The sequence below is a fragment of the Psittacula echo genome, assembly GCF_963264785.1.
Source record: "Psittacula echo genome assembly, chromosome: 15".
Taxonomy (NCBI): domain Eukaryota; kingdom Metazoa; phylum Chordata; class Aves; order Psittaciformes; family Psittacidae; genus Psittacula; species Psittacula echo.
The window spans coordinates 8151984-8166192 of record NC_137751.1 but is presented as its reverse complement, the minus strand read 5'-3'; the positions used below and the strand labels follow the sequence as shown (position 1 = coordinate 8166192).

The 14209-nt window shown below is 40.0% G+C and overlaps 1 protein-coding gene across 1 annotated transcript; it reads left to right on the top strand.

The window, feature by feature from the left end:
- Positions 1-488: 488 nt before the first annotated feature.
- Positions 489-12669, top strand: TRPV1 (transient receptor potential cation channel subfamily V member 1). The gene is made up of 17 exons (XM_080629945.1): positions 489-586; positions 1815-1839; positions 3655-3970; positions 4495-4661; positions 4962-5114; positions 5507-5647; positions 6128-6426; positions 7063-7239; positions 7366-7530; positions 7811-7906; positions 8525-8595; positions 9227-9392; positions 10132-10198; positions 10618-10934; positions 11414-11541; positions 11791-11906; positions 12472-12669. Exons 3-17 carry the CDS (start codon positions 3669-3671, stop codon positions 12636-12638), a joined length of 2532 nt encoding a protein of 843 aa, XP_080486071.1. The 5' UTR covers positions 489-586; positions 1815-1839; positions 3655-3668; the 3' UTR covers positions 12639-12669.
- Positions 12670-14209: the final 1540 nt, after the last annotated feature.

Sequence of the window (14209 nt, the reverse complement as noted above, 5' to 3'; positions counted from 1 at the left end):
TGATGTTTTCCTTTTACAGTGATAGAGAGGGCTCTTAGTTGGTAAAATCACTCTCAAGCACAGAAATTGCACAAAGCCTGTGCAGCAGATTGGATGCAGGCCCAAGAAAAACAGTAAGTTCCTTCTTGTTTCTGACTGGCCTATTTTGATATGCATCCACATCTTCTTATCAGTTGATATCTTTAAACCAGGTCCCTACTGAGATGGAATATGGTATGTCCCAACAACTGTTGCAAAAGCAATGGAGTGCTGCTGCTAAGAAGCAAGTAACATCTTCACAAGAAATACAGGTCAAGGAGGCTGATGAAGGAGGCATCGAAACATAGCAGAAAGCTCCTGAAGTGTGCATCAGAGCACGGGAAGACTGAGAGGAGCTGATGCCTGGTATGGGAAGAGAGAGAAGAAGCATTTAGCAAAAGGGACCAGGAGGAAGCTAGAGACTGAATAAGGGACATCCTCCACTGATCCTTATAACTTTCTTACCGGGTCTCTGCTTTGGAATGGTGAAGGAGTTAATCATAATGTTGGATGAGATGGCTCTGCTCAGCAAAGCTCCAGGAGCACCAGCTAACAACCTGCTTTGTTGGTAATCTGTACTTATGCATTAATAAATAGGCATTTTATTTCTTCAGAGTACAATGCCTTAGGGTGTCTTAAGTAGAATAATTAGTTTGCTATTAAATAGGCAAGTATGTTATTCTTTTATATATGTATATATAGATAGATGGCAAGACCATAGTTACCTTTTGCAAAACATAAACTACATAATTTCATTGAATAATTTCGTATTCAAACTTGAAATGTCAGGAGCTGGAAGTTTGGAGGTAGCTTCTAGTTTAACAGCTACAGCCTCAGCTCAGCCTGCTGGAAAAGCTATTTCTCTAGACTAGTTTTTTGGCAGAAGGCTCTTATACAAATCATATATTTAACAATGTATGACACAGCTTTTCATTTTTCAGGGTATTAGGTCCATCCTGGATTAGATATGGATTCTTTTTTTCCTAATGACATTAATGTTTGGAAGCTGTTACATACATATATATATATTAATCAAAACATATTAGGAATATGGAATGATAGAATGGCTTTAGGACTTTGTCTTCCTCAGCTCTGTTCAGAATCAGCTTATCTTTAAAATACTCGGTGGGGCTTTACATCCAAGAAAGGTGTCCAGAAAGGTGACTAATCTCAGAGAAAAGCTGTGGCGTGTGTTACACAGTTTGGTAAATTGAATTGAAACTCTGACCCACAGAGACAATTGCTGTCTGGTGGTTTGGGATTTTTTTGCAAGCTTGAGTGTATTTATGAAGAGGAAATCTAGAGAAGAATATCCATTACTAAATGCAATTAAAGGGGAGGGAAAAACAACAGCAACTTACTGCAATTCTTGTAAAGAGCTTTGCTAAACTCCTGGGAATAAAAGCTGCTGATGCTTCTGGTTCCAGAATTGTTTGTAATGATCTTATTACTATGTTCTAGTGAACTTCCCTTGATTCTAAAAATCATCAGACACATAGAACACTTTTGCGGACAAATGGAGAAGCAAACTCTGAGGGCTTTTCAGTCCAGGCACCTTGGAAAAGGAATATCCAGCACCAAATTTCTGTAGATCAGAGGGTGCTTATACAGACTATTGGCTGGACTATTTTTCAGAAGACAGGATTTTGTGCAGTATTTGTAAGCTCTGCGTGTATATTTAAATAGCACAGCTTTAACTGTTTGTAAAGTCTCTTTATTATTTATTGTAAGTTCTGATGTGGTTAGACACTCTGTCATAAATATTTCCTTGTCTCGTTTATTGTATCGAACTTCAGTGCACCCAGGAATCAAAGAGTTCAGGTAGGTTATGAATTTTTTAGGCTATATAATTATTATAATTTGGGGTTTTTAAGATTCCTTCCACAGAATTGTGAAGTTTATTTCCCTTGCAAATAGGTACTCCTGAGGAAATGCAGCTTTGTCTTTATTATCAAAGATATTAACAACAGGGTTGAGAAATGAAAGCACACATCATGACTAACCTAGGTTTGAGTAAATTGCCAGGGGGACAGGATTGAATCTCTTCTGTGGATTTTAACACTGCACCTATTCAGTGGAAAACAAGGGATTCCACTTTCCATAGCCATCTCACTGATGGTTTTGGCTCAATCCATATTAATTTAAATGAGATAAATAATTAAAACTCTACATGGCTGTATTCCCAGTGTATTTTTTCTAAAACTATTTTTATAACTTTTTCACTGCAGTAATTGTTCTTCTCTATTTTTAGTATCATATGCCAAATGGAAATATTTTTCTGTGTATGATTTCTTATTTATAGAACAATTAAGCTAATAAGATACTATGTTTATTCTTTGAGTGATTCTAAGGACGCAAAGAACTTGAAAGGTGAGCGTAGAGGACATTAATATTTCATCTATACTACACTGTGGTGCTTCCAGTAACCCTAAATGTGCAAGTTTGCAAATTCATGTTTTCTTTACGTGTGTATTGTACAAAATTATAGAAAATGCAAATGCCTGACAAAAGTTCCTATCCTGCTTGCACAGAAAAATGTAAGTGACCCTTAATGTAAATATTAATTAGGCTTATGGAAGTGAAAATTCAGCTTTAATGTATAGTGTAGGTTTGCAGACACCCTCAGAATATTTTTGTGACGAGAAACAACCTTGATGCATGTTTATGATGTTTTCATGCTGAATATACAGATAAGATTAGTGACTACTACAATTTGGTTTATAATTGAAGGCTTCTTAAAGATTTTGTAACATTGCTGTGCTCAAAGCTGCAAGATTTCCAAGCAACCTGGGAGTTCAGAGCATGTTTTTAAGGCTGATCAGAGCTCTCTAAAAGCAGTTCAGATATGACGCATTCCTGTCTCCACTATTGGAGTTCCAGAATATTTTGCATTCAGTGGCATAAAGACCAACATCTGTCTGATTAAAGCAGTTTGGTAAGAAAGCAGGAAAAGCCTGCTTTACTTTAACTTGTGTCTAATTCTTTGTGGTTGTAAATCAGACAAGATCAGACGTGTGGTTTTGCAGTCTTCTCTTATCTGTGGTAACCTTTCCCCTTCTATCTCATGTTTGAGGTGACACTCATCTCTCAAGAATCACACACTCCAATTTTCATTGGGCACTGCTGTAATTCTGGTGAAGCCATTAAGTGATAATTTTCCAATATGCAGGAAGCTCTCAGTGCTCAGCATCCTTGAGCTGCAGTTATGGCACACCTGGCTTTTTTCACATGCCTGATAAAATCCTGAGAACATATTGTGGCACAAAACAGAAAGTAGAGAAGAAAAACAAAGATTGTTCAGGCTTTAATGATGATTTGGGGGGGGGGGGATGAGACACTAATTTTAAACAGAAGTAGTCAGGTGTGCAGTGGTTTTGCTGGCAAGATCTGGGGCATTCTGATTTGCTTTCTCCATTCTGAAATAGGTAAGGGCAGTGGGGACAGTAACAAACAGCATGGAGATAATGACCTACTAAACTGTTTCACCTCTCTAGTGAATATATGTCCATCTGTCTCACTTCTAAGATGAGAGTAACCAATCCATTCCCTGCTGTTTCTGGAGAGTACTTCTAGGCAAAAGGGGGACTCATAGCCCTGTGAAGTGCTGACTTGAGGTGTTTGTGTCATTCCCCACAGGCTGCTTGCTCATCATGTCTTCTATTCTTGGGAAGATGAAGAAATTTGGCAGTTCTGACATGGAGGAATCCGAAGCGACAGATGAACACACAGATGGGGAGGACTCCACGCTGGAAACACCTGACAGCCTCCAGAGTACACTCAGCACCAAGGTCCAGCCACCCAAAAGCAACATCTTTGCAAGACGTGGGAGGTTTGTGATGGGGGATAGTGATAAGGACATGGCTCCCATGGACTCCTTGTACCAGATGGATCACCTGTTGGCACCTTCTGTCATCAAATTTCATGCCAGTTTGGAAAGGGGGAAACTTCACAAGTAAGTTTGCCTTGCAAGATTTGGTTGTAATGAATGGTTTGACAGCTGCAGACTGTGTTTCTTAGAGCAGCATTTGTTCTCTCCGTGAGTGTGCCCATTTTTTCAGTTTCACTGTTTTCTGTGCCAAAATAAGAAGTGTTGCATCTGAAAGTGACAATAGCTGTTGTCTCTTGACATCTCTGAAAATGTATTCCATGGATATTTGCCCAAATTTAGCGGTAGACCTTAATTCTGTTTAGTGAATGGACATTGTTGAGAGTGATAATGTGGGCTTGCCTGGCTCCCAGCCTGCAGTTAGGCTGTTGTACTTCAATACCTCTGTTAAGCCTTGTTCTCAACTTTCAGCAACAGATACGTAAATTTATCAGGACAGTTGCTTGGAGAGTTCATTGACCTCACAGACTTTGCAGGTCCATCTCTAGTGCTTATTATTTCACGCAAGCAAATGAAAAATAGTATTCTGGTAGTTTATAAAGTGTCTGCTAAATATTTTACTTCAAGTAACTGAAATTCTCTCTTGTTAGGCTCCTATCTACAGATTCCATCACGGGCTGCTCAGAAAAGGCTTTTAAATTTTATGACCGCAGAAGGATCTTTGATGCAGTAGCCCAAGGCAACACAAGGGACCTGGATGATCTGCTACTCTACCTTAATAGAACCTTGAAGCATCTCACAGATGATGAGTTCAAAGGTACCCTTTAATTTCACATACCTTAAGTTGCCCTCTTTTCCTTCTAGCATTGCTTCTGAGATTTAAATTCAAAACCATAATGGTGTTCAGTGTCTGCAGGAGGTCCTCTAATAGCCAGTGCTTCCTTATTGATTGGACAATACATTGATTGTAAGGTTACAGGAGAATTCAGAAAAGTTGCAATTTTCTGTCAAACCCTGTATGAGCTCTTGAAAAGAAGCTCATTAATTCCTGCATGTCCAGGAGTAGATAGGAGGCTTGCAATCACTTCTATATAGCTTCAATTTTTTTGTGCTATAGAGCCAGAAACTGGGAAAACCTGCTTACTGAAAGCCATGCTGAATCTACATGATGGGAAAAATGACACTATTCCCTTGCTGCTGGATATTGCAAAGAAAACTGGAACTCTGAAAGAGTTTGTTAACGCAGAGTATACGGACAATTACTACAAGGGTAAGAGAAACAACTGCTACAGTGAATACTCTTGGTGTTAAGTCTGAAGATAGGGTTAGGCAGGGCTTTCAAACAGCCTTCTGTATGAGGCCTTATGCCTGAGGATGCAGCACCCAAAGTTCCAGTGTGTGATTAACGATCAGTGCATTCATTCTAGGGCAGTGTTTTGTGAGGTGCAATATTCTGCCATTTTTATATAAAGTGGTTTAATAGCAAGCGCAGGGGACTTGCATTTGCTCTCTCTGCCATCATTTTTTGTTCAATTACAGAGCTTTTTATTCTGCAAAGCTCTCAGTTCCATCATCTTACATGGAGCTGAACAAATTGTCATTCATGAAAGCTCTCCACCTGCATTAAATGTTGAAGATTTTGTCTAATGAATATCTCTGTAGGTCAGACTGCACTTCACATCGCCATTGAGAGAAGGAACATGTACCTGGTGAAGCTCTTGGTCCAGAATGGAGCAGATGTTCATGCAAGAGCCTGTGGGGAGTTCTTCAGGAAAATCAAAGGGAAACCTGGCTTTTATTTTGGTAGGGGTGAGCACAGTATGGGCTTAATGCTAAGATAGCTCAATCAATAATCCCAAATGCAAGCTGTTAAATAATCCTGTTTATGTGGGACTGGAGACTCAGAAGTACCAGATGGGCTGCTTCACCATTTAGTCCAAATATTACTTCCCAAAGGCTGAGTTTATAAGAAAGCACAGTTGGTAGTTGGTGGTATTCAGTGTGAGCTTGGTGTCTGCATCCCTTTGTTTTCTGAGCACTGTATCCTTTGAAAGGTTGTAACCTTCTGCCAGCTGTCCTTCCAGTGCTTTTTTAAGGAGCCATGTTCCTGTGATGCAGTTAAACCATAGCAGATGTGATTCTAACAACTGTCACAAAAACTGGTGATAGTTGTTATACAGAGAAATTGACCTCACAGTGAAAGATGAAAACAACGTGATCTTTCTGCTTACGTATGTGTAATAACGGGCTTTCTGATAACTCATTCCCATTGCTTGCCCATAGGGGAGCTGCCTCTATCCCTGGCTGCCTGCACCAACCAGCTTTGCATTGTGAAATTCCTTCTTGAGAACCCCTATCAGGCCGCCAACATCGCTGCTGAGGACTCCATGGGCAACATGGTCCTGCACACACTGGTGGAGATTGCAGATAATACTAAGGATAATACCAAGTTTGTTACCAAGATGTACAATAACATATTGATCCTAGGTGCCAAAATTAATCCAATCCTGAAGCTAGAAGAACTCACCAACAAGAAAGGGCTGACTCCATTAACTCTGGCAGCCAAAACAGGGAAGATAGGGGTAGGTGAGCAAATGTCTGTCTCATTAACTGTCTCATTACTGTACCAAGTTATGCAGAGTACATGCATAATAGTTATGTAGGACAGATTTTATCACTGCTTATTGTTAGGGCTTTTTAGTTAAGAGGAACCAGTGCTGCAGTTTAATATGCAAAACTGTATAGTTTTCAACGACCAAACTTAAAGGCTACAAAGTGTGTGTGTCTGCCCAGCTTGCATTACTCATATACCACTGGTATGCAAGCAGGCCACGTGGAAACAGAAAGTGGGTCTCTGCTATCATCTGAACTGCTAAAGGCCTTGTACTTTTGACTGGCTGATATAACTCGTCTTTTGGCAGTCCCCATTCCAAATGGCTGCATGCTCAGAGATATGTAACATACATCTCCGCTTTTCTCTTGCAGTTTTGAAACCGGTCATGGCAAGTTGTAAGCGGTATTTGTATTGCTGGTCTCCCAGCATCCAGTCAGAAAATTGATCGTGTTTACTTCAGACTTTGATCTCTGCAGTGTTCCAGTCATTTGACTTCAGCACAGTTAATCTAAGGAGAAATTAGCCATCCTGTCTTGTGGAGATACCGAGGAACTAGAAGTCCATTAGCACTGAAATGTTGGTTGTATTGTTCTTTTTCAATTAGATTTTCGCTTACATCCTCAGACGAGAGATCAAAGACCCTGAGTGCAGACATTTGTCTAGGAAGTTCACTGAATGGGCTTATGGACCTGTCCACTCATCCCTTTATGACCTCTCCTGTATAGACACATGTGAAAAAAATTCAGTGCTTGAGATTATTGCCTACAGCAGTGAAACCCCAGTGAGTATGCACCTCCTTGGCATTTTATTCACTGTTGGGGAAGAGCTCCAGTTCTTTTGCCTTAGTTCTGTGAAACAGCAGTCTCCCCTCCTGAGTCAAGATTCTTCTCTTTTTCCTTCCACTCAGAACCGTCATGAGATGCTGCTGGTGGAACCCCTTAACAGGCTGCTACAAGACAAGTGGGATCGGTTTGTCAAACACTTATTTTACTTCAACTTCTTTGTCTATACCCTGCACATTATCATCCTCACTGCAGCAGCCTACTACAGACCTGTAGAGAAGAAAGAGAAGGTATGTTACTCTTGACATATATTACGGGAACCACCCAGTGTGTGATATCCCAGATCTGCCTCCCATGTGAATGTATGCTCCTAACATCAGGATTTTCCTCTTTCCTGAGGGTAGGAGGCAGGTTTTGACGCTGCTGGCTCTTAGTCTTGCCCCCTTGCTGCAACACATTCAGAAAATTAATGTGTTCCCTCAGAAATACAGTTGCTTTCAGCTGCTGGCAAGGCCAAGTCTTTCCTATCTCCAGTTCTGCTGAACATATCTATCCTTCTGTCTTATACAGCCTCCCTTCACATTTGGTCACAGCACTGGGGAATATTTTCGAGTGACTGGAGAGATCCTGAGTGTTTTGGGAGGTCTCTATTTTTTTCTCAGAGGGGTAAGATATTTGAAACTTTTCCTTCTGCTGTTTGGGTTGGTGTAGGAGAGAATCAAACATGCCTTTCCTATTCATTAGCATTGGCTGCTACAATGATCCTTGTTGTAGCTGAGAGCTACAAATCTTTTTTTCTTGGCCTGATTAGGAGTTCTCCGGTTACTAATGAGCTAAGGTACAATTTTATCTATTGTACAAAAAATACTATCTTTAGAAGCCAGTGAGCATCTCGATAATTAGCCTAGTCAAGGCTTAAAAATGGGACGTTGCAAATAGCTGGGCCTCTATTAAAGATCATCTGTCTTAGCTTAAAGTCACCCTGCTTCCTCTTGGCTGCCAGTGGAGCGTATACAGTAAAACACAGTCTTCAAACCAGTGACTCAATAGGTTATTTTCTTCAAAAGAGGTGCCAGATGGAAAAGAAACCAAGTGTCACTGGAAGAGTCCTCCCTAGATCTTGTGCCGGTGCTGGTTTTCAGCTATTTTGGGAGAAGCTTAATAGATACCAGCTTCCTGGTATAGGTATCAGTGCTTAGTTGATGCATTCACATGGGATACTTAATCCTTCCATGCAGGCAAACCTGGTCTTCATTCCCCCCCTTTTTTTTTTTTCCTTTCCAGATACAGTATTTTGTGCAGAGGCGCCCGTCATTCAGGACACTGATAGTTGACAGCTACAGTGAGGTTCTTTTGTAAGCTCCAATATCTTTGATTGCATTTCAGTGTGTGAGATCTGTAGCTTTGGCTGAAGTCATTTATAATTGGTAGATGCTTCGCTGTAATTTCCTGGGTCCTTACAAAATAATTGCCAGTGGATAACATAGCACTTGGAACAAGCAGGTCTGGATCAGTACATGATTGAGAGGTAAAGCAAATGAAGTGTCTAAAGTTCAGTAACTGTGTCAGGCAGCAGAGTTAGGAATAGATCTCCAAGTTGGGCTTGCAATCAAATGTATGCATTGGATGTGCAGAAATCCTCCCATTCCTGAAGGGAGATTTGCCTCTCAATAATTTGGGCTGTTTCTCCTCCTAGCTGGAGTGCAGTTAAACAGGGCAATCTCATGGGTCTGTGGAAAGAGTGGGAGTGCTGAAGAAACTGGTCTTTTCAAGGGCTTTTCCTCCCTCCAGTAACAAGGAAGAGCAGGGATGAGACTACAGGAATTTGTATGTGGGCAAACTGGGGTAGTTTGCAAGAGGAATTATAGAGTTTGAGAAGGGAAAGAAGGAAGGGAGAGGAAATGTCTTCCAAGGTTCCTTTATGGTTTGGAGAATCCCTCATTCTGATGTATTACCTCATGCATTCAGACCATGCTTTTCTTTCAGCTTTGTTCACTCCTTGCTTCTCCTGAGCTCTGTAGTGCTGTACTTCTGTGGCCAGGAACTGTATGTGGCTTCCATGGTCTTCTCCTTGGCGCTGGGCTGGGCAAACATGCTGTACTACACCCGTGGCTTCCAGCAGATGGGCATTTACTCTGTCATGATTGCCAAGGTTAGTTCAGTGAGTGGGTGATGAGACCAGCAGAGTGCTCAGATTAGGACACTGCTGCCAACAGCCCTGTTTCCAGGAGAGAAGTTGCCATATCTACATCCATGATGGCAGTGGGAAATCTTATACCACTCTACTGCACTTGGTCATTATTTTCTGAATTAAATGATCCAATTTTAAGTTATGTAGAAAAATGTCCTGTTCCTCATCCATGTATTTAATGGTAGTTGTGGTATTATTGTTAACCCCTGTGCTTCAAAATAACTACAGTTGGATAGGGGTGGATTAAGGTAGACTGAGAACAGTGCAGACTGGTGTGGTGGGAAATGGCACTGTCTTCTATCAGCTGGAAATTTCTTTAGGTATAGTTTAAATGTTACCAAACAGAGCGATTAGCTAAGAGGCAGTAGCTGGCTAATAAATCTCTATGTATGATGTAGACAGCTAGTCCAAGAAGGGCAGAAAGATGAAATTGTCTTAATGTGGTTTATCCTCACAAAGATGAAGTTATTTGGCATGCATATGTCTTGCATATGTAAACTGTTGCATAAGTAACGGAGAAAAATGTTTTCTGTATTAAAGTTCTATTATCTCAGCAGGATAAACAGCTGTTCAGTGCATGAACAACCACAAGCAAATGCCTTCTTGAGCTGAGGCAGTATTTTCTACTAGGTTTTTTTTTTTTTTTGTAGTTTATATTCAAGTTCTAACCATATAAAAATACTCTTTTTCCATCTTACAGATGATCCTTAGAGATTTATGTCGCTTCATGTTTGTCTATCTAGTATTCCTCTTGGGATTTTCTACAGGTAAGGTTATACTTCGAATTACTTTTTCTTACCTTAAAGAATCTCAGAAGATTTTATTTTTCAAGTGGCTTTGACTTTGTTTCCAACTGAAACTAACAAATTAACCTAATTACAAAAAAAATATCTCTTCAGAATGACAATTATCTGTAGTGATTTCAGTCAGCTTTTCATCCCTGGGTCTCAAACTGCTTTGCAAAGCTGACGGAAAAACAGTCATCCTGTTGTATATAGCTAAAATTGAGACAACACCTTCTGAGAGGGTGTCAGTTCTGGCAAATATTTTATAGAGCAGTTTCTCTGGGGACAATAACCATGAAGATAAAATGTCTTATGTTTATCCTCACTTTCATTGCTTGCAATGGAATTATGATTCCAAATTGTATTTTCATCTTGCATATGTGATTCCTCTTTTGCAACAGCTGTGGTGACTTTAATTGAAGATGACAATGAGGGGCAGGATACAAATAGCTCTGAATATTCCCGATGCTGCCATGTGAAACGAGGCCGCACATCCTACAACAGTCTGTATTATACCTGCTTGGAGCTCTTCAAGTTCACTATTGGGATGGGGGACCTGGAGTTCACAGAGAACTACAGGTTCAAGTCAGTGTTTGTCATCCTTTTGGTTCTTTATGTCATCCTTACATACATCCTCCTGCTCAACATGCTTATTGCACTGATGGGGGAAACTGTGAGCAAAATTGCACAGGAGAGCAAGAGCATCTGGAAACTCCAGGTACATTGGTTATGTTATCCAAGAAAGAGGGTATGGGAAATCATAAGAAATTTTAGAAAGAATCTTTAGGAACTGACAGGTATTTAAGTATCAGGTCACTTCTGCTGATTCCCCTGAACAGTTCCTGAAAAAAGTGTATTGGTTCCTTTTCCATGTATATTTGATGCTTTGCCTGAGCAGACGTTCCCAGTGTTCCAGAGACGTTCAGAATTTAAGAAAATAAGTACTTTTGTTATTAGGCAAAATTATTTGGGCTTTTGATGATGGAAAATCCTTATCAGACTATGGAGACAGGGATTACTCTAGGAGAAAAAACAATCTTCACCAGAATCTCAAAGACGTATCTGTTTTTGTTTGAGGTAAGAAAGGGAACTTAATAGTTCTAATCACAGGGCAGTAATTCAGCATTTTTAATGACATATTAACAGAGGGACCTTGAAACTGCAGCCTTTCAGTGTTCTGTTTTCTTTTACCTGTAGAGAGCTATCACAATCTTGGATATTGAGAACAGCTACTTGAACTGTGTGAGGCGCTCATTCCGGTCTGGGAAGCAAGTCTTGGTCGGGGTCACACCTGATGGCCAAGATGATTACAGATGGTGCTTTAGGTAACCTGTTTGTATGTCAAATGAACAATCTTTTATAGACAAATAGCAATAAGGTGTTTGGTGATGAGAAGCAGAACTTTTCCTGTGGAGCACTCTGAGAAGTAGTGTACTGACACTGTCTACAGTAATCAGTTTAATCTGTTTTCTGGGTTGGATCTAAGGCTTGAGAGGTGGCAGTTTGTGATAAACTCGTTCTGGAGTGGTCTGGTGACCCTTAGAATCGATACTGGTTTTGTGTTCTCTCCCTAGGGTTGATGAAGTGAACTGGTCCACATGGAATACTAATTTGGGCATAATCAATGAAGACCCTGGGTGCTCTGGGGACCTCAAACGAAATCTGAGTTACTGTATTAAGCCTGGCAGAGGTGAGGGTTTCAGGAACCTAAGTCCTGGTATGGGTTTGACACTGGTAATAGAAGCAGCATCAATTAATTGTTAGAGGGCAGTTAGTTTTATGCACTTAATGCTAATGGCAGTAGCCAAATTAATGGCATTTTTAGTCAGCACAAAATGTAAAGAATTAAGTGGGCTCATTATTCACATAGCAGTTTTACTCACTGGAATAGAAGCCCCATGGATTCATCATTCCCATTGTAGATTTTTATGAGGTAGATAATGTGTGTAAATCCAGAGGAGATGGAACAGTGTAGAATAGCAGCCAGATAGCCAGGAAGGTACTTCAGAGACTCCAAACCCTGTAGTTTGGGAGCTCCGCATCCAGCAGAGAATAATTTAACTGTACAATCAGTCTCTGCTGGTGTTTACCAGATGAAATATGGAATGCTCATGGAACAGTATGGGGAAGAAAACCACAAAGCCCTTTCTTCCTGCTTCTTTTTTCTTCTTTCATCAGCTTCCTATTTAAGCCACTTGCATAATTTCTTCTTTTTCTGTGGAGGGTAAAAAATTGACCACTCCTTTTCTTTTTAGTTTCAGGGAAAAACTGGAAAACATTGGTTCCGCTTTTAAGAGATGGAAGCAGGAGAGAAGAGACACAAAAACTACCAGAAGAAGTCAAATTAAAACCTATTTTGGAACCTTACTATGAGCCAGAATATTCTGAGACGTTGAAGGAGTCACTTCCAAAGTCAGTCTAATCTTATTTTATTTTTAAGAAGGCTACTTGTAGTTGCCTGTGTTGGTCCTCACAAGCAGGACAACTAAAGCACTTCGTTCATAAGAACAGGGATTTCTGGAAAAAGATAGAGGATTGGGGAAATTACAGCGTGCAAAGATTCATGAAGTATGCTAAATAAACTACTTGTTGTTTAAGCTCATGCCTTCATGATTATTTTTAATATAAGTCAGCAAGAAACTGTCTGTACTGCTTGGTTTGTATTTACTTGGCTAGATGTTTGCATCTAGGCTCTCTGTGAAATATTGGAAACAGTTCTCATAGTTGTTTGGGGTTTTTTGTTTTGTTTTATAAATAAATAGAGATTTCCCCACACTTCAGAGCTGTCTGTAAGTGCACTTTTTTAGTCCAGATTTTTGCCAGTCTTCATCCATTTCTTTTACTCTTTGCAAGTGCCCTCGTGCATTTCTGAGATCTGAGCTGACATTTGCATTGACTGTTAGCTAACAGGAACTTCACTAATTTTTGCAGAATAGTGCAGGTGGTCAGGGTCTGTTGATAACCTGAAAATAACAAAATCACTTAGAGAAAAATGGTTATCACTTGATACTGAACAGCGTGGATTTCATACTTTCCGTCTGCTTTTTGATTCTCTTTCTTGTTTGAAAAAGTATTCTTGTGTGAGAGTTACAGCCCCTGATTTGGTGGCTTTACAGCCTCAAAACCCAAACTGTTACAAAGCTGGAGAAGGAGGCAGAGAAGAGCAGTAAAAATCACCAAGAGCCCAGAGATATGTTCCTGTGAGGAATGTTTCTTGGAAAGCAGATAAATAAATGGGGACACAGGGAAAGAAAACAAAACAATGTATAATCCAGAGACGTTGTTATTCTTTTCTCATACACAAGAACAAATATACTCTGTGAAATTTTAAAGGTTGACTGGGCAAAATCAATGAAATAAATGTTTCTCTTACACTGTCTGAGTAAACTCCAGAATTCACAGTTACTGTAACTGAGGCTGAAGGCTTAACAAGATCCCAAATTTGACATTTATTTAGATAACAGATGAACTTTGCACAAAGTAAGAGATAGTGGTTATAGAGAATATATGTTTCAAAGGTCAGATGTATAATAATGTATAACAATAATAATCTTGAAATCAGAAAGTTTTTGTTCTTGACTTTGACAGCAACCACACGGGGAAAGAAATCTGGTGCTGCAAATCCATGTGGCTGGATTACAAAGAGAATCAGGAGCAGTATCTGAGGGAGAAAATAGTCAGATGTTCAAAAACTACAGATAGGAGCCCTGGAAAGAGAGGAAAGAATAGGAGGAACTTTGGCATCCTCTTGAAAAGTGGCTGGCCAGAAAGAAACTAAGGAGCAGAAAATTTGTCCTATAGGCAGCTGGCCCAATATTTCAGTACTGGACCTTTGCAGCTGTGTTGAGCAAGAAAAGGTAAATTGTTTTACCTTCTTTCCTTGTTATGTATAACTAAAGTACTTAACAGCCTTTAATGCCCAAGTAGAGCATGCATATATACAAATATCCTTAAGCCAACAAGGTTTTTAACCATGTTTCAAGTCAAGTATGC

Bases quoted from the DNA above. Each gene is read 5' to 3' on its own strand.
- TRPV1 (XM_080629945.1), top strand. From the start codon at position 3,669: ATGTCTTCTATTCTTGGGAAGATGAAGAAATTTGGCAGTTCTGACATG. The intron at 5,648-6,127 runs GTAGGGGTGAGC...GCTTGCCCATAG, and splicing joins GAAACCTGGCTTTTATTTTG to GGGAGCTGCCTCTATCCCTG. The intron at 11,542-11,790 runs GTAACCTGTTTG...TTCTCTCCCTAG, and splicing joins GATTACAGATGGTGCTTTAG to GGTTGATGAAGTGAACTGGT.